At 32.6% G+C, this 26,078-nt stretch overlaps 1 protein-coding gene across 1 annotated transcript in view; it reads right to left on the bottom strand.

The window, feature by feature from the left end:
• The window catches only part of LOC147066128 (neural-cadherin-like), a 549,013-nt gene that overhangs the window by 219,941 nt on the left and 302,994 nt on the right, over positions 1-26,078 (bottom strand). Inside the window, exon 3 of the mRNA XM_085956145.1 lies at positions 15,555-15,698. Within this exon, the coding sequence (XP_085812271.1) occupies positions 15,555-15,698 (144 nt within the window). The remainder of the gene's footprint in view (positions 1-15,554; positions 15,699-26,078) is intronic.

Raw genomic sequence — 26,078 nt, 5'->3', positions numbered from 1 at the left:
AGTAATCTTGTAAAACTGAAATTATCCAAATTGATAATTGGTAGTATTTAAATATTATTAACATGCACCAGTCGTATGTATTCAGTTATATTTATAGAGTTGATATACGTTCCTTATTGACGTGACTATAACAATTTTATCACTTCTGTCTCGTATTTACTATTTTATTTTTATCTCCTACTGGCAAAATATGTTAAACAAATGATTTAATCAATTGGATTGCAACTGCACGTCCAAATTTTAATATACCTGAATTCAAATATAGTCAGTACATAATAGAACAACTGCCAGAACGCCTGCGACAATAGTGAACAATTTATATAATCACCGTGTACTCTGTGAAACTGTTTATCAAAGTAATTTTATGAAGTGGCCACAGACAACAGTAATCCGATGTCGAAAAAAAACTCCTCAAGTTATTCAATACTTCACTGAAAAAAATATATCAACAGTCGATAAAGCTAAGTTTTTAACAAATGGGAAAATGGGTTTACTGAAAAATAATGAGTTATTGCATAGCGTCCCTAGAAAATATAGGAGTTTCACTGGATAAGCTTCTAGCATTTTGTGGCGAAAGCATGAATACAAACTTTGTATGAAGGAACAGTGTTGCTGTGGAAACGGTCGAAAGGATTTTGCAATGTAAGTACAATTTTACTGAACCAAGTTTTTCAAAACAACACCTAAGGATGACGTGAGTACCTAGTTACGTTGGTGCAAAATCTTATCGAAATTTTAATACTTTTTTTTCCAAATTCGTAGCTACCTACATCATAATTAATAATTATATTATTAAAAAATTATATGCGGGTAGCAAAAAATGAGAGTAATTTAACTTTTTGTAGTAGATTCCATAGTGACAAATTTTTTCACCTGTGGCGCTATGTACATGTTTATTAATTATTTTAAAAGCGTAGGTGGTATTTCATTTAATTTGTAATTTACAATTTTTAACCAGCTAGATATAAAAATGCTTCAAGAGTTCTGCTATATACATTGTTTTATTAAGAATCACTACTCCAACAAATACAAAACCCTATCCCTAATTCATCACTAAGTCATATCCTTGTTCGATATTTAGGACATATTTTAGTTATATATAAATATATAGGTACTTACTTCATATTGCATTATGATATTATCTTATACGTAACAATCTACACTCTCAGCTATATGCAGCCATCTGGTGTGTTTTCATATGAATTATCGTGCCAGGTGGGAGTTTGTATCTGCTAACATTTTTTATGACCGTTCTCTAAAGCGAATGAGGCTCTCACTTTATTAAATAACTACTATAATGCATGCTATATAAATGGACGTAGCACCTACTTACCTTAACTAGAATCTTTTCGTATATTATTTTGGTGGTCTCTTTGTAGAATTTTCAGCAGCGATGTTTTTCAGATGCCACTCTTAAACGGGGGTTTTGTTCTTTTGTTAAACACGCCATAGTAAAATTATTATACAAGATGGAAAATTCTATCAGCGAATACTTCGGAAAAAGTTGTTGAATACTTGTTTTGATTTTTTTTATTTATACTAAAACTTTCAGCCGCATCATTTTGAACAAGAAATTTGTTTTGAATACCAAACAAAATATATTTACAAGCTATGGGATAAATACAACGAAATAATTAATGTAAGAAAATCCAAAGCAAGTTGAGTTAACTAATTCAGTTAAAATTTCAGTTAGTTTTTTTCTTTAAATAGACTGCTGCTATTTATAGTCGGTATATTAATGAAAAGAGTATAACAATTATTCTCAAACTCTTGGAGAACCACTACCTTACTGAAATCATATTATATTAGGTTAAAAAGTGTCATTTTTTAACTTAGTAAATTTATGTCACTGGTCACAAGGAAACAATATTTAAATTCTGTGTTTTATTGACTTAGTGAGTAAAAATACATTTTTTTTTAAATAATATGGATTAAAGTGCTTAATTTTTATTGCAGGCAAATTTTTTGATTATATAAATTTTATAATTTCTTTTAAATACTACTTAGAAACTACTAAGTAAAGTAGAAATACATAAGTAATCAAAAAAGATTATTTCGAATAAATAATATATTTTTTTCTAAATATGTTAGATATGTACCTATCAATTAAAATACTTAAAATGTGAATTATCAAAAAAATGTCTTCAATTGCAAGCTTTGTATTTTATTACCACGTTTTTATTAGCTCGTATTCTTGTTTGTCCGGCACAAATTTTTCGTGTGTGTCCAGTACATTTTTTTCTTGTTTGTCCAAGATATGTATTGGACAATTGAAGATTTTTAGCTAATTTCCCGACTAGTTAGACATTTGAAACTTTTAGAATATATCAGAACACGACGACAATGCATTCTTTTAATACTTTTAGCCATTTTTAAGCAGAATTGAATTCATTTTCAGTTAATTCTGATTTGTATGGAAAGTTAATATTGTCGGTTGCTAAGGGGGTCCTAGCAACTAAATTATTAATATATGCGTACGTTACTACGGAAATCAATATGAAATGTCAAAATGACACTATAATATCCTATAATATTAATTCAGTATTTCTATCAAGTACAATAAAAATGTTTTTATTGAAACATATAATTGTCAAGTTTATATGATTCAACAGAAAATTCAAAAACGTGGTATATAAAAAGTTCTTTTTATCTTGTAATTATTTCCATTAAGTATATCTGGTGGATGGAGTATTTACCTGAAAATTTATCGAACGTTATTTTTAACATGGTATTAAATTATCTAATTTAATGGATATGTCAATATAATAATAATAAAAAAAAATGTTCAAATTTATTTTATCCTAATGAAATATTTTTATTTGAAATGAAATTGGTAACAATAAAAAATAGAAAATAACAATAAAAAAAATTAAATTATGTCTTTATTAAAAAAAGTTTTTATCCCAGCGCATTAGGTGACTGTTAAAATTATTTCTTTTTTTATGTCGGTACACTGCAGTGATAAAATAAATTCGAGTTCAGAAAAAGACCCGTTCGACACTAATCTGTGAAAAAGTTTATTTAATTCGGGCTCGGGTTCAGGGCAGTGAAAGAAAAAATAGATTTGGGTACAAGTACGGGTTCAGAAAATTAGACTTATTGGAGTCGTTTTTGGTCCGGATTCCGGTCTCTGAAGTAAATTGAATAAATATCACTATAACCAGCCATAGCTGACACATTTCTATGTGAGATTGTCACATAAATAATAATATTTGGTTTTCTAGAAAGATGTTATTTATACAATATGTACACAATATATAGTAATAAAATGCTAATATGAAATACTCGTAGTATACAAACACAATCTAAGCCTTTTGTAGATTTTTTTTTCAATTATAGTTTCTTTAGAATATCTAATATTTTATTGTGGCTTACTCAAATGACGTAGGTTACACATATTATTTTGGTTTACTAATTCAAGTAAAATTTTATTATTAATTTAATTATAAACGGCTAGAATATTTTTGCAGTCAGTATGTCGTTTTGAATAGTATTATTATGATTGTTTAAAGGTCATATTTTATTTTGTATTACCATTGCTATTTGAGTACTAGTAGTATCTCGAGAAAATATTCCCTTGTCTATCTTGGTCTTGCTCGCTCACTTAACATTTATATTTTTGTTGAGATTTAGGTATTTTTTTCTAGCCATCAAACACAGAAATAAGTTTAGTGATTTTCACACAATTCCATGTAATTACAATTTTCGGTAGAGTTCGGTTATGAGGAATACAGCGGAAAACAAATTTGGAAAATACCCAATATACTGGATTATTTGTTAGGTTAGCCTAACCTTATCTAACCTAACCTAACCCAACCTAACCTAAACTAACCCAAACTAACAAATAACTTTTCCGCTGTATTCCTCATAACCGAACTCTACCCTATTTTCTTTTCATCTTTCGACCATGTCCGATCCTAATAGATGGGCCTCCACAGAATAGAGGATTGTAATAAGAGATTTTGTTTTTTACGAGAAATGGATGTCAGCCACTTGCTCAACCTATTAGGTCCATACCCTGACAGGCACAAATTGAAAAACAATATGTGTACTTGCCACACCCAGGATTCGAACCTGGGACCTACGGCGTTATAGTCAAACGCTTAAGCCGCGCGGCCACTGTGGGTGTGAAACAATTGTAAAGTAATTACAATAGGAAATTATAATAATATATTATAACAATATAAGTTGTGTTCTAAAATTTTAAGGATCAGAGAATTTACACAGTATATGCGTAGTAGTTGCGATTCATCCATAAGAAGTAATCAGAATTCACACTTGTTTATATGGAATTAATATAGTATATAAAATGTGTACCGACTTAATTAATTAATTTATGGAATACCCGCATGAAACCAGAACTTCTAATACTCATAAGCGATGCCACAAAAGCAATATAACGCTTCAAGTTTATCATAATAGAATACGCAGGACATGGTAATATAGACCGAGAGAAATGACATGGTCTTATGCAAGAGCTTAGCTCCAATGATGGATGATGATATGATGAAGTGAGTATGCAATAACTGAATATCTTGAAACTTTATAAACGTATCACATTAGGGTGTGGTTTGATAGTTTTGACAAAAAGCAAGATATACTCTGAGCGACGCCGATTAAGAGAAGTTAATGGCATAGGCAAAATGTAAGAACTATAAATATACCACATTGGCGTGAAGCTTTGATAGTTTTGACTTTCGTTTCGATAGTTTTGACAGAAGATAAATTATAGTTGAAGCATTAATAAGCCAAAGAAAAAATGCAATAAGCATGACGTAAATGAAGTAAAGAATATAAGCCGTAACATTCATTTTGAGCAATTTATGCGCACTAGAAGAAATCGAATCTGCGCATGTTCAAGGTTAAATTGTTTCAATATAGTAAGTATGTATTGTGTGATACTGTGATCGAACGGAAACGCGTTGGGTTTTGAGTTCGAATCCTGGATCTGACAGTTAATCTTTGGATCCATAGTATGGAACTAATAAGTAGAGAAAGTGGCTAACATTAATTTCTCGTATGAAACGATCTGTTAGTACAGCTTCCATTCTGTATTGTCATCGAATAAGGTGATTTATTATGTCACTTTTAGTAAAGAATATTTTTTTCATTTTAATTTTAAATAATTAATTATATCCATTTAAATATTTTCCTAGTGAAAAATGTAAGCTTTCTATAAAGAGAAATTGTGGGATGAATTATTTTGGTTTTACTACAGAATACGATTAACATTAATTCTGTCGCCTGGTCAAATTTCTTTAGTCTGTTTGAATATGACGAGTTGGCCACATCCCACAATCTATTTACTTATTCATGTAATCTTGTAAAGCATTTTCATTATAACGCGCCTTCATGCAGTGTCAGAAAACTTTATTACTTCAATTTAAATTACGTCAGAGTTCTGCGTTTCCGTCTTTGTCTTGGAGTTTCCCAGAAAAATGTGCAAATTATATGCAAAAAATGTTGGCCCAAGTTGGCGGAGAAAAAGCAATTTTACACTGCTAGCGTCATTAGTCACACGAAAGTAAGACCTTACGTATCTACGTATAATGAAAATATGTTTATTTTTTATACATAATTATGTATGAAATGGAGGCCATGATAATCCAAAAGGTAAAGCTTGGAATTTTATTTGCTAATATTTAAGTTGTGCCCTATTAAAAATTCCTGACAAATTATTCAACTTAGCGATACTTTGCTAATGGTATTAAACCAAAGAGTTTGTATTATAAATAGAGAGATTGCCTGATAAAAGTGAATCGCATCGATACTTTTTTGTATACTCTAGTAAAATTCCTTCTTGAGAATTGCCATGACATTAACCCCGCAGTATATTATATTTCCACGTATATAATTATTGTAATTATAAAAAAAATAACTAATGCAAACTCTTTGCTTGCACTCAAAACACAAAAAAGAAATTCAAAAAATATTTTTTTTTATCTTAGTATGAAAATTATTAAAGAATGCAACATTGTTAAATCTTATGAATAATACTATTCGTAAAAAATTAGTTAAATTAAAAATAATTATAATAAGTTTCAATTTAGTAGAGTAATCGTGTATTTTTATAGAGGTTTGTTTGTGCCGCTTGATCATTTCACTACGAACAGTATTCTTCCTGGCAATATAACACTGTATGAGTTTTAACCTCCTCCAGCATCTGCTTACATCCAGGTAGATGCTGGATACAATTTAAGACGCTTAAGGTCTTTAAATCCAAATCGAAACTATCCCTCCATCTTGTAGGTACGAGGTCTTTATGACGGACTATAAAATATTTTCAGAAGAGTATAAAAAATATAAGTGTTTTAATAATATGTTTACAAATGTAGTAACAGTATATTGCAAAATTTTACGCCAAGACGATACTTTTGAGATACATTTTTATTTGATACTACGTAAACAAGGTAAAAGAAAATTAAAATTAACTATTACAGTTTATTTTGACATCATTTTTCTAAGGTAAATGCGTTCGTATATCGATTGCATATTTTGTGTATTTTTTATAATTGGAATCGATATACAATTTATACGTCTACACTTGGATATATTCGATTCACATAGACAGGGTGATTTACTTATTCCTATTCTTATCTGTTTCGTTTGAGAAGGATACTTAAATAGTATTTAATCAAGAAGCAGATTGATAGCACTTGAATGACATGGGTATTCTTTAAATGGCGTATTAGAAACAAAACACCTACCATCTGTGTGTACATCAAACGTAAAAGATTGAATACATTTTACACGAACAATAATATAAAATACAACGAAATATACCATTTTAAAGTACGTTATATACATAATTTAATACACATGAATACTGGTTTCGTCTATTAATAAAAAAATAATAATTGGCTAAAATTAATTACTTACGGGTGATTTCTTTTAGAATTTAATTTTTAATGTCTTTAAATCTCCGTCAGAAAATGTTATTCTGTGATGAAATATATAGTTGTATATTTGGTAGTGCGGTATTTAAATATATATATATATATATATATTAGTACACATGCTAAACCATGCAAATGATTGTTTAATTTTGCTCTTTTGGCTTACCTACCTTCAATTAAATGTTTACTATTATATACATAAATTGTTGTTTATTTTAATGTAAATTAATTTATTGTCTTTTTGCTAAGAAATTATAGATACCATCACTAAAACATCAATAATATTTGAACCATTTGCCTGAATAAACTTGAATGATAAATTTGCTCAACTTAACAGACGAGAATTTTAGAGAATATGCCTTTATTGCATTAACCGTATTGGGTTACAATTAGTAGTCATGCGGCTACTAAAATAATTGATATAGGTATATAATTTCAAAATACCTCAGATACTTATATATACTCAGATACACTAAAAAATATTGATTATACTCTATCGACTCCGACTCTGTCGACTTAACATAATAATACGATGCTATAGTATTTTCATTTAATTCCGAATTTCAGAAATTTGTGATGACAGGTGTAAAACTAATATTGAAAACATTAATAATATCTCAGTGTAAACTGGAAAAAATTCAATCTAAAGTTTTAAAATACATTATTTTAATAGTTTGGAGCATGGACTGATGAAACAAAAGATTTCAGAGAACTTAAAAAAATTTTATAGGTATTTAAATATTATAACCAATGTGAAGTTAATATAATGTTAAGTACTTATAACAATGCGTAAAGTGTAATTTATGCGCATTTTCTGTCAATAACCTTCTCTACACGAAGCTAACAAATTCCGTCGGTTACGGCGGGCTACCGTACAAGATTGATAAAATTACAATAAGTAAAAAGAAAATGCCTAGTTAGGCAACATTAATAAGTTTAATAATGTTTCATCGTCACTGTTTGCTATTTTTTTTATCTACAACATTATCAAAAATGCATCAAAAAAGAAATTATAGTCATACGAGTATTTCTATATATTTTTACAACATACAATAATACTTTTTGGATTCCACTTATAATTTATGACAGGTAAATAAAATTTGACGGATATCTACTAACTATATGTATTTACTGGATAATTATATCGATTTTAAAAATAATAACATTTTGATTAGATGTAATAATGATGATTCTAGAAATAACCGAAATATGAAAATGACAAAATGCATATTAACTGAAATATTTATTGTTTAATGGGCTGGGTAGCCTAATGAGAAATTGCAGTAACGTAAGTGTTATTCCAAATAATACCTATAACACAATATATTAAAAAAAACTTAATATTTTGTTTTAGTTGACGTCCTGTAGGTATTTTACCTGCTAAGTGATAAGGCGCAATGTAATTATTTAATACAAACAAATTTAGTTAGTTTTTGTTTGAATTGTCACGATAGTCAAAAGTTTGTACTAACTAAAGTTCAAGGCAGTACAGATTTGCAAAATTATTTGACACGGTAAATTTGAATAACCAATAATAGTGACATATAGTTGAGAAGCCTAATTTGAAAGTTTCCTTGAAGTTATTTACAATTTCAAAGTGTAACTAGAATAACTAGCAAATAATGTAGCAGTCAAGACAAAACTTTCCAGTTCATTAGTGAATAAAGTCAAACACAAGGCAGCAAAAACATTGTATGTTTATTAATATGCTGCTAGTATAACTAAGTCTAGTGTCAAATATTTTCAGCTACCTATCTAGTAGTTCAAACTACAAGCTACGTGCTTGGCAAAATGCTAAAAACTTTCAAAGTTGAAATGGATAACCTATGAAAACTTAGAGAATAATTCGTTTTCATTTCTGAATGGCACGAAAACGCCAAAGCTTCCATACTAAATTATGATTCTTCAGGAGCAGGTTCAGAAAAAAAACATTTGGCCTGGATACCGGCTAATTTATTCTCTTTGAAACAAAATGTTATATGCGTGTTATATATCAATTATGACCAAAATTTTAATATTATCCATTTTAAATATGCATTTTCTTAAAGCTCCAAAAGCTAAGAATATAGTTTAAAAATAGTATAGTCATAACTTAAAATGTATACTAAGCGACATATTATTATAATATAAATAGGTACTTAATGAGAAGACTTCAGCATTCAATTGACTTAAAAACTTCACAAAAAACCACGTCAAAAATAAAATAAAAAATAGACTGGTACCTTGAAAGCAGACCGAGATTTTGTTATCTTTCTTAAAAACAATGAATCCTTTTATCGAATATTGAGCAGCTCGAAATGAACATAAATTGTAATAAACATAACACAATTACTGGATATAAGATATATTTTTTGTGAATATATCAAATTCGACAAGTGTAAGTTAGTGTAACATAATTATCTGCTAATTAGAATTTATGATTTTCAAACATAAAAAAGCCTAGCACACTAAAATGCATAATATTATTAATAATTATTAGCCCCTCAAAGACAAACTACACTTAAAAATGGATGTAAATGGTCAAAAATGTTACAATTTTATTATTATCTGTATAAATATCACACCAAAAGATACGTTCAATCGAATACTTATGGCTTCGAATTTTTTGATTATTTTTTATTATTGGTGTATAGCTTTTTACATTTGGATGGAGCTCCGGGGCTGGGCCCCCTATCTCCTTCATCTCTTGGTCGTTGATATGAAAGCTTTGGCTGTTAGTAGTATTAGTTAACAAGTGGTAGAACAGATGTACATGATGATAACAAAAATATTATCTTCCTCCGATGTCCGATTGTATCACCCGAGCAGTATTTTATCTTTTATACATTACATCCCCCTAAAAAGTCAGGGGAGGAAAGTTCCTTCCGTCCGCGCAATAGCGACGGGCGGCAGGTTGCCCTTCATCTTTTTTTTTATCCTCGGGGAGGGGTCGAACATCAGTAATTGTCTTTTTAAAGGTTGGTTTTTAAACAGAGGTTTAAGTCACTCGGGTTGAGGGAGTCTGTGGTAGGGATGTGAGGGGAACTATGGTGGCTTGTCGTCAAGGATCGCCCTCGGTCTCCTATAGACGTTATCTGTGTCGCTTTTTTCGTAGGTTGATAGGTTTAGGATGCTCGGGTTAGGGTGGCCTGTCATGGATTTGTAAAAATTTTCTGACAATTTCATGACGTGGTCGTGGATGGATTCTAAGTTGAGATCTCTGTGTAGCGTAGAACCGCGCACGAACCAAGGTGCGTTTGTGATTCTACGCAGTGTTTTGTTTTGTATTATCTGTAGAGTTTTCAGGTGTTTTGGGTTTGAATATGCCCAGATGGGGCATGCGTATGTCATTATGGGTCTAGTGATTGCAGTGTATAGCAGAAGTTTTGCTCGCGTAGACAGTCTACTTTTGTTACCCATCATGGGTTGAAGTCGTGAGTTTATTACCTTGGCTTGGCGTTTTTTGATATTAATGTGTGGGTTAAAAGTGAGTCTTTTGTCGATGGTGAGGCCTAAATATTTAACTGATTTGTCCCAAGGGATGGGGTGTGAATTCATTACAATTTTTTAACGTTATGTGAGTGTCTTCTGTTTACGCGTTTGGAAAATATGACGGCTGAGCTTTTTGAAGGGTTGATTTGAATACGCCATTTGTCGCACCAATTGGAAATTTGGTTTGCCGAGGTCTGGACTAATTTGGTGGCGTGATTGAGGTTGTGCGATCTTGCTATGATAGCTGTATCATCCGCGTATTGTGCTAAGATGGTAGAGCTACGCTGTCTATGGGAATCGTTATGTCCTGCGTGTACAGGTTGTACAGGGTGGGACCTAGCACGGATCCTTGTGGGACTCCGGCTGTGGGTGTTTTTGTTGTGGATCTGATACCGTTTAATTTAACATTGAAAGTTCTATTCCGAAGAAAAGAGCTTATCATGTTGATCATTGCTTTATTGAGTCCTGATTCTGATAATTTAACAATGAGACCTTTGATCCAGACCTTGTCAAAGGCTTTTGCGATGTCTAAAAAGAGTCCTGTTGTGAAGACTTTTTTGTTGTAGGATTTGGTTATGTATTCTATAACCCTAAGTAATTGATGGTTGGTTGAATGCCTTGCTCTGAATCCGTGTTGGATGTCCGGGATGAGGCTTAATTCATCGATCATGATTTGAAGTCTGGATTTTATGACACTTTCAAAGATTTTACTTAGTACAGGCAGTAGGCTGATAGGTCTGTGATTTTCTGGTTTGGTTAGATCTTTGCCGGGTTTTGGGATCAGTACAATGTCCGCTGCTTTCCAGGCTGCTGGAAAGTATTGGAGTTCTAAGCATGCGTTGATTATCTGCGTTAGGATTTCGAATCCTCTGTCTGGGAGGTTCCTGACGGCTTGGTTTGATAGTCCGTCATTACCAGGGGCTTTGCGGTTGTTAAGCCGCTTGATAAAGCGTTCGATTTCATCAATCGTGGTCGGCTTTAGAGGATTTTCTGGAGGGTCTGACCTCTCTTTGTAAATAGCCCTGGCTTTCCTAGTGACAAGCCGTACGTGTTCTGCTAGTTCCTTGTTGGACCTATCGTATGTGTTCGGAGAGAATTGTTTAGCTATGCTCAAGGCGAATGCTTCGGTTTTGTCTAAGGATAAATACACGGGGCCATTTGGCCCTTGAAGGTGGGTTATTTTTGGTTTATCTTCTCTTAAAGTTTTTGTTAGGGACCAATATGAAGGACTGCCCTTGATTAATCTACTGATTTTATCGTGCCATTTATTGCTATGAAATTCAGCGAGTTCGTTTCTGACTTCGTCGTGTAACCTATTGTATTTGGTTTTAGAGGTGCGGAGCTTGAGATCTGCCACTCCTTTCTGGCTATGTTTTTCTCTCTAATTTTATCTTTAATGTGATGTGGGATGTCTGGGCGGTGTATTGAATTTGATTGGTTAACTGTGGTGGCTGAGTTTACGGCTTCAAGGAGTTCGCCCGTGAATGTCGCGACTGCTGAATCTATGCATTCTTCAGTGTTAAAAAGGGTTGGTTGGGTGAGCTTTTCCTCTAAAGCTTTTTGAAAGTCCTCCCATGAGATTTGGGAAGAGGTATATCTATTGAGAGCTAAGACCGCATCTGATGGGTCACCTAGATGGATTAATACCGGCTTGTGATCTGAGTTAAGTTCGCTTACTACCCTTGTTTCGTGTATGAACTCTGTTTGTATAAGAATAGCAAAATCTAAGAGTGACGGTTTGTGGCTATTATTGGTGGGGTAGTAAGTCTGTTCTGAGGGTGCAGCTATGCTGGCATTTTTATCGCAGATGAATTTGTGTAGTAGTCTCCCTCTGGTGTTCGGTACGCGGCTGTGCCATTCAGGGTGTTTGGCATTAAAATCGCCCGTGATAAATGTTGAGGGGGTTTTAGCGTCCAGGAGGCTGTTGAAATCTGTGTAAGATATTAGGTTGCGATTTGCAGATGAGTACGGAGGTACATATACTGCGGTGAATTTAACGGGACCAGAGGTGCGTGTTGAGACTACTACGGAACATGATTCTAAGATTGACTGTGAGGGGAGCACGGGCACCGCACAGTGATCTATATGAGTTTTTATGAAGATGGCGGTACCGCCGCCTTTATTGTTGAGTCTGTCTGATCGGTGAGTTGTGTAATTCGGGAAGTTGATATGGGAGGTGGGTTTGAGGTGGGTTTCGTTGACAAGGAAAATATCGATGTCGTGTAGGGTAAGGAAATTTAAGATTTCCCCCTTATCTTTGATCATCGTGCCGTGTGCGTTCCAGATGCCTGTCTGTAAGGAAACCGGTTGGGTCTTAGTAGCCATTTTGAACAACTTTTGTGGCTTGAGCTAGCATTGCTGTCGCCTCCAACATAGTTTTTTGCATTTGGGAGATAGCGCGAGCTAGGTTGTTGAAATCTGGGTGGGAGTTGGATGGTGTGGAGTGGGTATTGGGGGATTGGTTGGGTTGAGCGACTAACCTGTTGTTGTTGTGGTTGCTAGAGGTGTGAGTCGAGGTCTTGTTGAAGTACGATTCATTGTCTGGGGCATCGGGTAGATCTGGTTGTTGGTTGGAGCGGGCGTCCTTGTAGGGGCTGGGCTCTCGGGGTTGCCAGCGCTGGTGTTGTTGTTGCCTCTGCCATGAGGGAGTTGGCCAGGACTGTCTGTGTGAACTATTGCTTCGTTGCTGACGTTGATGTGGGAAGCTGGGGCATCCATGGAAGTTGGCGGGGTGAGGTCCTGAGCAGTTTGCACAGGTGGCTGGGCCCATTTGGGGGGTGTGGGTGCATTCATGAGTGAAGTGGGATTGTCCACATTTCACGCATTTCGGGGGGGCACGGCAGTTGTTGCTGGAGTGGGCGAAGCCTTGGCATCGGTGGCATTGTCCTGTTGTTTGTTTTTTTTTGAGGGACTCAATTTGGATTCTCATGTAGTATAGGTTTTCAAGGCTGTAGATGTCTTTGGCGGCGTCGGTTTTTTCGAGGTCAACCAGAACCAGAGAAAGAGGCTCCCGACTGGGGCCGCGCCTCATTCTCTGGACCGATATCACCGGGAAGTCCAGTCTGATTAGTTCCTCTTTGATATCTTCTTCGTCGAAATCGGGAGTGAGGCCGCGGATTACTACTTTGTATGTCTTGTTTTCGTGCATCGTGAATGAATGGAAAGGGATGCTTCGGTCTTCAAGGAAGGCTACTGACTTCCGGTAGGAGGTAGAATCAGTATGATCGATTTTGATTCATTCCTTGGTGTTGGTGGCGATGCCGGGCTTGATGCCGGCTAGAGTCATGTCCTTAATAAGGGCGCGGTAATCGGCTTTTGAATGAAGAATGATGGGGGGGATCCTGGTTTTCTGGCTGGTGGTGTCCTTGTTTGGGTTTGTGGGTTTTTGTTGTCGCTGGTTTGGTTGTGTTTGATCGGAGGCTGTCCTTTTGCGGGTCGGATTTGGGGTGGAGGGGGTGGGGGATTTTGGGGAATTTTCGGTACATCTTTTTTTTTTTGTGATCGTGGCGTATGAGGAGGAAGAGGCGTCAGAGTCGACGTTTTCTGTAGGGCGGTTTTGAGATGCGGAGGATGTGGGCATGGAGTTTGTGAAGGATTCTTCAGATTCGGTTTTCTTGTGCACTTTTGCAGTTTTGGTGAATCTGGGGCGTTTGATCTTGAAGCTGACGGAGTTCGGTTGGGATGAAGGAATCTTCTGGTATGTGGATGGGGGGTTCAGGATTCTGCATGTCGTAAGTATGGTGAGAATGGTTCTCAGCGTGGTCTGGATGTCTTTTGGCTCCTTATTTGTAATTAGTTCTGTTATTTTTTTAAAGGTGGTTCCCAGTTCATCGTTGGCGTGTGGTGGCTGGTGGATGCTGGAAGCGGACGATGGGGTTGTTTCCATTAGGGAGATGATATCTGGTTCAATTTCTTGTAGAATTTTTTCCATTTTGTGTTGTTGTAGCGAGACTGATTCTGTCGGAATAATTCAGTTGGGTGTCAACTGGGTGGGCGGTAGTGGCGGTGGAGCTGATTCAAAAGGTGGCGGAATGAATCGGCAAAGGTGGCGGAATCGTTTCAACGAATGTTGTAGGGTCGTATTGAAATCAAATCGGCGAAGGTGGCGGAGTAAGGTGTCAAAATATAGCGGTATAGAATAGTGGCGGATTCGTACCGAAGTTAGTACTAGTATCGGGACGCGTAAGTGTGACTGTTCGCGGCGGGTACCAGTCGTGGAATGAATTTTTTGATCTAACTGCATACATAATATAATATGCGTACATCACCTTAGACATCATTCATTGTCATAAAAAATATTTGAACCATTAACCTTATCATTAGATTTTTTACAGTTCTGACCATTTAATAAGAGATAACAATTAGGTAACAATAGTTTTAAACTATATTACGATGATAGATCATAAACATTTAAAAAAAACAGCACAAATAAAATATAACAAACAAATTAAAAATAGTTGTAGTGTTTGTAAGAAACCTCTACATTATCACTAATAATACAATCAATAGGCATATAAATCGTCAATACTGAGAATTTAATGGTGTAAACTAATAAAATATATCAAGACGAAACCCGGGTCGCAAAAACGACTCAAATAGAACCAAACTTAAGGCTATATATACCTCAGCTGTGGCATGGTCAAAAAAGATCGTGACTAGGTGAGAATGCACGTAAGATGCGAGGATTGTGCAAATGACGCGAGCCGAACGAAACATAATTTGTCATAAAAATTCAACATGCGTCTTTTTTATGTTATGTTTATTATTATATTCGTAATAATAATAGTATATTAATTGACATGTTTTCTTTTTTAAGTACATACGTAAAGTTTTTTAGTCATCTTTACACGATTTAAGAATATTTTCATCCGACGCCATGACAAAACAAATCGACGTGCGGACACCTCGCCATTGCTCTCCGAATGGCAACGTGGCCGAAATTTTGTTTCACATACAGTTGAAAATTATTTGCCGTTTCACTTATGTACGCTCTTAAATCATCGGTTGATAGTATTAATATTACTATAATATTTTTAGAATTTGTAATAAATAGTGGGTATAAAATATGTTTTATTTTTGTCAACCGCATCCCTATAAGTTAAGGTAACCGCATGATACTGACACTTACATAGGAAAATTATCCACGTACATATGCAAAATAATGTTAAAAAAATGTAATTTTCTTACTTTGATTATGATTGTTGGCGTTGACAGTGAGAACAGTGTGATGGATATCCTCATTTTCGTCGACTTCCGCCTCGTAGAGCGCCTTATCGAAGTACGGCGGGCTGTCGTTCTTGTCGGCAATTCCCGTCCGAATAAATTTGGTGACTGAAACAATACAAAAAATTCATATATTTCCGATACACTTTCTCTGTTCGAATCAAATGTAAATTCACAGTTGTTATGGTAATATATTTTTTTAAATATTCCGGCGTCAATGCAGGGCGAAATTTTTAAAATCTAAAATACCGAATAATTATAATTAAAAAATAAAATATAAAGTAAGTAAACAGGATATTTTCATTTATCTGATTGGCAATTAAATAATCAACGAAGCATAATCTATCATCAAGCAACTCAGAAATAATGGTAACTGAAACACCTAACGTGTAAGGAGTAGCAGGTAACCGATCTCGAGTAAGGAATAATCGGGATAAACTTAAACACGTGTCAAGAATACGCCATACGTCGAATACTGACAACTGCTTTCGGTTTATGCATCGACGCTCATTTAATATTAGTGTGTTATACATACTATTGCACGTGCATAATGCGTGTTTCATTTCATAGGACACTCATACATTACAAACCCTGCATCAAAATGTGGTGTATTGAATATTGCCTATCGGAATTATATTTATTATCTGTTCTGTGTATATCATCGTTATAAATAATTTGTCTATTTATATATTATAGTAAACTTTACACATTACAAATTCGAGACGTTCACATTACAGGAAAAAACAAAAATATAGTATTAAAATTCCATGAAAAAGAACCAGTATTAGAAAAATATACCGTCCCAGGTCCTGGGATTCGAACCTGGATCTGGTAGAATACACGTGTTGTTTTTCAATTTGTGGTTGAGTAGTATCTATGGACCTAATAGGTTGAGAATGTGGATGACATCCATTTTTCGTAAAAACAATCTGTAAATAACAATATGATCTTATTAAGATCGGATATGGGAAAAAATTGATAAATAGTATATACAGAGTAATTACAAAAATTATACGTACGAATTTATATGTATTTTCACAAAAAAGTGTGTTTGATTTTTTGTTATATGGTCTATCTAGCTCTAACGGTCAAATTCTTTTTTCCACGAGACGGAGCGATAGTTTTGAAAATTGTATGAACCGGAACGACGCTCCGATGCGCTCCGGTTCATTTCGAGCCCTGGTATGGATAATTAAAAAATACAACATTAGGTATATAGACTTTAGTGTAAATTTCTGTACTCATACTTTATAAAACTTACGAGCAAAATACGTGTCGTGAAGCGATTTTATAAAATACGAGTAAGGTATATATTATTATTTTGTATGAACTAAATAAAATTATTTATCGAATAATTTGTGTCTACATGGTAGTAATATATTTTACAACGTTTTTCTCAGCTCGTATTCTTATTTGTCCGGTACAGATCTTGCAATCGATTTTTAACTAACTTCCTGACTAGCTAGACATTTGAAACTTTCAGAATATATCAGAACGCGATGCCAATGCATTTTTTTTTACTTTATTATTTTTTTTTTTATTACGTCCGATGTCCGATCCTAATATGATCATATGGGCCTCCACAGAGTAGAGGTTTGTATTGACAGATTTTGTTTTTTACTAAACATGGATTTCAGCCACTTGCTCAACCTATTAGGTCCATACTTACTTATTTAATACTTTCTGCCATCTTTAAGTAGAATTGAATTCATTTTCAGTTAAGTCTGTTTTGTATGAGAAGTTATTTCGACACCGTTATTGGTTGTTAGGGGTCTGGGGTCCTAGCAACTAAATTATTAATATATACGCGCGTTACAATAAAAATCAATATGACATGTCAAATACAAATTTTTTTGATCGTTTAAGCTAGTCAAGTTTATATGGTTCAATAGAATTTTAAAACGTTGTATATAAAAAGTTATTTTTATCTTGTAATTATTTTATATCTCAAAACATAGTAGATACTTAGTAGAATTACTTTATTTTATATAAAATGGGTAAGTAACCATGTTATTTTTTTCATGTACCATAATTTCTGCTATCCAGTGCAAATACACTAAGCGATACTGGTGGTTAATTCGGCTACGTATTTTGTTTCCCTAATGCGTGGAGTAAGTGAAAACTCTGCCATTTCTGTTAGCGTTGATTTATGTATTTCCAATAAGTATCCTAAAAAAATTGAAGCATTGGGAGGGCAGTATCTAAGTTACATCGAAATGCTTCGGTTATAAAAATGGATTTAGCTGGACGTTATTTAATATGACGTATGGATAACTACGTATTATTAATTCTTGTTTTTAAATATATTATATAACATTTCTTATGTTTAATCATTTGTGAAAGAATTTCATGAATATATTTTAATTTGAATTAATTTTGCTAAGTCAAATGCGAATTCAAGGACGTGATATTTTTTGGGATAATGCGGTGTGTCAGTACGTATCGCCAAACAATTCTCTTCCTTCGTCCCCTTCGTGATATACAAAATTGCGCGAATTCCTCGTCCGCTTGTAGCGTGCAATTTTAACAAATTCCGAAGGAAGACTTTGCGCCTTAGGCGCGTAAAGTGAAGACGAGTCGCAATAAAACGTCATCAAACTAAGTGGATTAAGTTTTAAAGGCGGATCGTAAAAAAATAAACAAGCTCACATTCCCTATGGACAGTATGAATAAAATAATATACAAACAGCGCGATTTACCTACATACATAATAACAGTGGAATGTAACATTCTAAAAAAATATTTCATACATAAGAACTCACGTTCTTTTTATAAAACAGTCAAAAAAATAACATCATAGTCGGTTCAGTTAATTTAGACACTTTATTTTACACAAATGTATCTTCATTTATAGCAAATCATCTACATGGAATACCTACTTGTATATTATTGTTTATATGTATTGAGGCTCATACTGACCTAAAGATTGAAATGTTAGTGGGTATTTATCAGACAAAGTTGATGGGAAGCTGGGAAACTTTGAAAGGAAGATATTGAGTAGGGTCGTAGGAGCCGTATATGACAATGGTAGGTACGTGGCGGGTAAAGTACAAGCACGAATTGTATGCATTGTACAATTATTTCTCTAACTAAAGCAACTTGATTGGGATGGCCATGTCTTAATAATGGAAGACAGCCAATTGCTGAAAAGGATTTTCTGTTTAATAAACCAAAAGATGGTTATACTATCTAACAATAGATATAACAATATAAGGTAGAAGCTTACAACATAACATAATATATACTAAAGTCGAGCCATTTGCTGAAGGTGCTTAAAGCTCACATTGAGTTGTACTTTTTTAATATTATTAATATTGTCATCATCAGAACAAAATGATGAAAAGAATACTTGATAGTATTAAAAATGTTAATACAAATGACTAATAGTTCATTCTCACATTATCATAATTTTACATAATGTGAAAAAATAGCTGAGAGAGATGAGGATTGCTTACCCGTTGGAGGGAATTCAGAAAATGGTTCATCCAGATACATGTATGTAACATGGCGCAATTAATAGTGAGCAAAAGCCTGTAATTATTATTCCGCCAAAATTACTCATCCACTCACCTACTAGGAAGAGAGATTTTGACACTATAAACACAGCTCCGAATGATAGGAACAAACCCTAGATTCTTTTGTATAAGAAGTCATACTGGAATAGCCAGTAACAAGGAAGCTAATAAATACGTCAAACAAGTCACTGAATACAAAAACCTTCAACTTACACATACTTCCACCTTCCACCCAAGGTACGCAAAAAAACTAAACGAAGACACAAAAGAGTTACAGCTGATATCCGCCATGTGATCAATAACACAGAAAGTTATTCCAAACATAATCTCACCATTCCTGCCAGGAACATAAAAACATCACACAAATACTAATAAGCCACGGAGTACTGAGAGATTATCTAAAAATATTTAAATTCAGGGACGATAAAAACTATCCATGTGATGGCTACACGTCTTAAATAGTATGGTACTTCATCAAAGACTACCCAATACTAAAAAAGGAGCGATGGGCTCTCGGAGATCTGTGTAGACAACATAATCTCGGAATCGATCTCCAAATACTTCACAAAATACTAAACAACTAAACAACTTATCTATTGCTGCCCACAAAGAATATTAAATAACGTAATTGGAGAAATACAATTACCCACACACTTCACCTAAAACGTGAAATCATTTTTTTTAATATCATAATCACAATAATTAATGTGAATTTGTAAATATCTCAATGCGAACCGCCACGAAAATGCATGGATATTAAAAAAAATACTGCAAGAAATGCCAAAATTTTGAGGAAATAGAAAGATGCTGTAGTACTGTGACAATTTACAAACATAGTATGGATAGATGTGATAAAAAATATGGGGAAATATATATTTAAAAAAAATATATAAATAACAAGAAAATGAAATCAGTTAAATTTATACCGATAAGCATTGCTGATATTATATTAAGATATGTGGTACTTAAAACATATAATAATTGTTAGTTAATACCTATTAATTAAGCTGGGGCATACGTGGTAACTTTTTTATAATTATCTTGAAATAATATTTCAAGATCGTTATATATGTTAATTCTATAATATTATCTATTTCGATGTACCTACCCGGTTAATATGCGTATCTGCTTATAAGTATACACTAATTAGATTAATATAATGAATGTGAATACGTAGAATGCAGTAGAGTTTAATGAGTTGGTTAGACGTGTTCTATTTTAAGAATTTATAAAACAATATCTGTCAAACTCTAACTAAACTAAACTGAGGTTACTCAAGTAAAATAATAATATCAATACCCGAATCAATGTCGGTGAATTGAGCAGTTTCTATCAGTTTATATCACCAGTTAGTGGAAGAAATGCTTACATATATGACTACTGATCCCTTCTAACTTTTAAACTAAAGTAAGCAAGCATAAGCAAGAGAAAGCCTACAAGATAAAGCCACGGATAGTATATCCACACAGCCCCAAGCAAAGAAGTTTCTCTACCATACGAGAACGATTGCTTTATGCTAAAATATTTATACGTAGATTTATCAACGAAATAATTATTATACACTATGCTGTAATCAAAAGAGAAATAATGTATTTTAATATCTTTTTATATGCCTGTGAAATTATTACCCTCAGTCAACATATGACTACAAACCTAGTATGAAGGTGATGTAGACATTGGGCATGTAATATTTTTATGAAGCTCATCGTTAGAAATTCCGTTGGTTAAATTTAATAATATGTAGTAATAAAACAGTAAGTTATAGTATGAAATTTGACCCATCTAGTACTTATTTAAAATATTTTACGCAAAAAGTATAATCTGTAATATTATCTACGTTTTTATGCACAACCACAATGATAAATTTCATTGTTACACCAATTTCTGACATCTAGCGTTTGATTTTACAATAACAATTAAGCACAATATATTATATTATTTAACTTTAACAACACTGGTTTCAAAAATAGTTTCAGAAATATAATATTGAACAATTAACATAGATAAAAGATTTGAAAGAAATAGTAGGTAGCCGTAGAATCATTCCATGTCACTAGGCGGTCATACGTTGCTCGGAGGCAGCTGGGTAATGTAGGATGATAATAGGTAGCCGCACCATTTAATAGTATGACTTTCAGATAAAATCGGGTAGTATTGTGTGATGATTTATTATTGGTCAGGCTTAAATTTGTGTGCGATTATCGATCACAGGAAATACAAACAGATTCAAGTATTTGGTTGTGCAAACCAATTTAACATGGCACCAGTCAAATCGAGTCCAGGTGGAAACAATTAGATTATGTTCATATAGAACACCAAAAGAGTTGCACGAAAAGAACTGAAATAAAAATTTGACATCTCTGTTCACTATTTTTTTTTTAATCAAGACCAAATCCAAATCACTATCACAATAAATAACAACTCAATCCTATACCCTACTTTGATAATTAATAAGTCTAGAAACGGTTGTCGAAAGAATAAAGAAATAAAAACCTCTCCGTAATGAACTCTTCTCATAAACGCATAGGGATCATTAGTACTGACGGGAGGAATACAGACAATTTCCTAAGCTTCCTGTACAACATTTAATAACGAATATATCAAAAATGCTATCACAATCCTAAATATATATAAATATATATTTAAATATTTGCAGAAAAATCAGACAGTTTATAGGCAACATCTGATTTGGTCGGAATCACTAAAATATATTATGTCGGTCCAACGAAATCGGAGCGTTCATAAGGCGTTTAAGCAACACCATGATAATATATGGATTTTTTTACGTTTCACATATGTATTTGCGGTACGGTATATTATATTATTAAGACTTTTTGTTTGTGCGTGATATGTGTAAAATAAGATTTATAGACGTAAAGCAGGCCCAACGTAACCGAATTTATAAATCATCGCAACGGAACGAAATTTTATTTTCAGTCGAAAATTTCTGATGACAGCAGCTATTTTTGGTCGTTAGTAAATACTCATTAGCCGCAGAAACAATGTTTTGTGTAATTTAAAAATCTTTTTGCTAAAAAAAACAAAGCGATAAATCAGCAGTTGGTAATTCCTGAATTATACAAAAAAAAACCAAAGGAAATTGCTATGGTTTTACAAGACATCCCGATATTTATTCCATAGATAAGTCACAGATTTAACTCAAGTAATAGTATTTTAATGAATACTTAGAAACGTAAACTTTGTAACGTTTTTTTATCTATGTATATTATTATGTATGTTTATAATATAATGACTATTCTGATAAAAGAGCAAATTAATAAGTAAAAAACGATCATAATGATAATTTAAACGTTACTTAACCTTAAGAATGAGTGTACGCTTAGCAGTAGGTACCTGAGATCTGGGATATCTAGAGATGAAATTATGCAATTGAATATTTTATTATATTGAACAAGACAAGTTATGGTATTGAACCAATGCTGAAGCTCGATTATATATTATTATGTTATCGAGTATAAGAAGTATTTCAATTTTTATTATAAAAAATAATCATTTTTATATAATTATTAGAACATCATCCAGAGACTTTTTATTGCAAACAAACAATTAAAAGTTATATAATATAGAGAATTTATATTACTTAGAATAAAAAAATGCATTTAAAATATTCATACGTTATGTACATTCCAAGTTAATGACCTAGGTACTGAGAATAAAAATATCGGAAATTTTTCACCACACATTCGAGAAAACTGATCAAACTACAAATGATAATAATCATTATAAAAAATAAATATTCACAAGTTAAACCCATTTAGCTGAATGCTTATTTTAGAACAGCTATATTCAATTATATGTTTCTCTTTGAATTTATAAAGCATTTTCTTGTAGATTCGTTTAATAATAAAAATATTATTTAGGTAATATTATAAATCTTCAGTTAATTCTGTTAGAATACCGTCAATAGATCGCCCATAGTAGCACTACAGTAATACTATCTATATTTACGCAGTTAGTTTTAAGTTTAACAATATGTACTCATTCATTACGTAGATATGTTAGTTATATAATGTACCATTTTCCATTATATAACAAAATCATTATCTGTAATAGTACAAAGATTCTATAGATCTAGAATATCTAATCTCTGATAGGTCATATATTGTAATTAATTATCCATTGAGATTTAAAGTTAAGTTTAATTTAAAACCATACACGTCGTATATCAGGAGAAAAAAATAAGGGATACTACGAATCTTATGGTTGAGATATTATCTATATACCTGGAACCAGCATTGTGACTCAAAAACCCTTTTCAGGAAGGCAGTTGACAGGATAATCCTGCAGACCATGATATTTATCTTTGTCTACTTCTAGTACAGTGAAGAAGAAGTATTTATGTGAATTTACGAATTTATTTTCAAAAATATTTGTAGATACAGAGAAACAGGAGCGAGATGAATCTGCGTCCACTACGATACAAGAAATATGCTTTATAAAGTAACAAATGCAACTCTAATCACAACGATTTTTTTAAATATGCGACTGAGGTGTTATTTAAAATTTGTAAAAATTGGAAAACATTTTTTGTAATTTAATATATACAAACAAATTGATGGTAAAGTACAGTGTTAGAAATATAATGGACGTACGTCCAGCTTGGCACAAATGTTTTTTTGTATGTTTATTATTGAGGTGTTTGAAATTATGTATACTCAATATCGAATTATATATTCAGAATCTCTCAAAATGTTACTATTAAAAAATTTTATAATTGCAAAATTAACAATTTTATTTAAAGAAGAAAATACAAAATGTGTATGAATTTTGTATTAAATATAATGTAAATAATTACATAGAATGCTATATTATAAAGTCTTATGTATAAGTAATTTATTAAACTATTTGTTTAACTAAAAGATAATAAATAATAAAAAAAACTTTCTCGACTCTATACGGGTTCAATTAAATATCATAAAAAGCTGAGATGATCATCTTGAGATTTACAAGCCGCTATAAATAGATTCTTTATTCATATGTAAATATGCCGAAAACATTCCGTATCAGTATAAAACTTTTATGAAATCTCATAAACATAGCCGCCGAGTTAAAATGGAAGAATATTTTGATATTTACCCTCATATCTCAATACATTTTACGTGTTCTTGTATAAAGTTCTGCTATCACGTACAACTTTGCTATTATTTAGCCGGGACCTTTATATTTATTTATCTGCTTGTGCGGGTTGCGCCCAATTTAGAAATACATTTCCGCCCCAAATAAGATGCAAAAAATATATGAAAACAAAGCTATAAACGATATGAATACATATATATGCAATACGTAGCTGCTTCAAACAACATTTTTACGTAGTTTCATAGAAAAAAGGGTTATTTTCTATTGCTTCTTACACGTTTCTAATACACAATATAAAAATATATACGTATATAAAATATGTATTGTTTTCTTATTATTTTGAATAACTTCTGACAACATAACCGATTAATTGAACCCAGGATTATTAACTTTGGGTGAATCAGTAGGTTTTATTAGAATAAAAAGCCTCATATATAATTAAGAGGGAACATAAAAATAGAAAATAGAAAGTACGTTACCTTCTGGGTAATGGGTATAGTAGTAACTCTTGTAATTCTTAGGTGTGGAGAAATATAGAATATACGTATTAAAAAATATCTTATTTTGAATAGCTGAATATATTAAATTTTATGCAATTAATGTTGGTAATATTTAAAGACATTCCAGAGGCTTTATATGTCAAGCATTTTAAGGCGTGTCTTAAAGTAAAAAGTGAAGTCAAAGTGGTATTAAAGTCATAAAAATAATCGGCTTTAAAATCTTGGTTTATGGTGACCTATGGAGGAATGTAATGCAAAATCCAACAGTCTACTGCCAAATAAGAAATATTAACCAAAAAATTTTTAAATGTCGAAGGCTGAAAGATTATGTTGGGGAAAGAAAACGCACAATCTGAACCTGTAAAGTCTTGGCAATCTGAATAAGAAAACAAATAACTCATTTATTACTATGTATAGAAGTATTGCAATATGGAATTGTAGAAATACACAAACGCCAAGAAAAAGCCCCAAAAAAACCTAGGTGAATGCTAGTTATTATATAAATAATAAATCGTCTCTGTTCTGGCAGAACACACTAACTGGAGAATACTAGTTTTGATTAATTTGACTTTGAAGTTGTCAAAATGTTTGAAATAATGGTCTATCATGTGAGTTTATTAAGTAATTGTAAAAAGGATGACTTTAATAAAGACTGTTTATTTATTAAGAAGGTTTCCAGACGGTAAAGTATGTCATTTTTTCGAAGTAGTGTCTTCTGCCAGAACAGTGACGATATAATATCTACAATAATATCAAGGTAAAATTATCAATACCTATTATACCCGTAATCTGGTATAAATCTTATGGAGGAAAATAGATTTTTTAATAGCTTTGTTTATGAGAAATGATTTTTATTTATTTTCCCAATCTATCCAACTGTATTTTTTATATTAACGAAGTGTTTAAAATTTAAATTCAAGGCAGTCAATTTTCTTATAATTATATATGTAATCTGTATTCCGTTTCTGTAATGTATTAGTGCATGCATATTTATGACGTAAATAATATTTTTTAATGTTTTCGCTACGTAACCTTGAGCTTGAAGTGTATACGTTATTCCAAATCTTCAACTTTAACAAATTCGTGAATAGAATGAATTTTCCTTCAATTATGGAACTGAAATGTCGCGTTGTATTGCCGTTCAATTTTCGTAAATCTTCCCTACCATATGAGTGAGTATACAAGAATAATGCAGACACACAGATTGGCTGCACTGAAGTTTATTGCAATCTAAGCCTTTCATAAAAATCACATCAAAAGTGAATGCTCTTCGTTGAATAAAACTCTGCCATGACGTTATAGACTTATAGAGGTTCTGAGACGAGAATAAAGATAGTAAAGTATTCAAAGAATATACATCGAGGTTTTGTATATTG

Source organism: Rhyacophila brunnea, unplaced genomic scaffold, assembly GCF_057557595.1.
Source record: "Rhyacophila brunnea isolate RB1 unplaced genomic scaffold, BYU_Rbru_1.0 scaffold_5, whole genome shotgun sequence".
NCBI classification, from domain to species: Eukaryota; Metazoa; Arthropoda; class Insecta; order Trichoptera; family Rhyacophilidae; genus Rhyacophila; species Rhyacophila brunnea.
The sequence above is the reverse complement of the archived record's forward strand: the minus strand, read 5'-3'. Positions and strand labels throughout refer to the sequence as shown.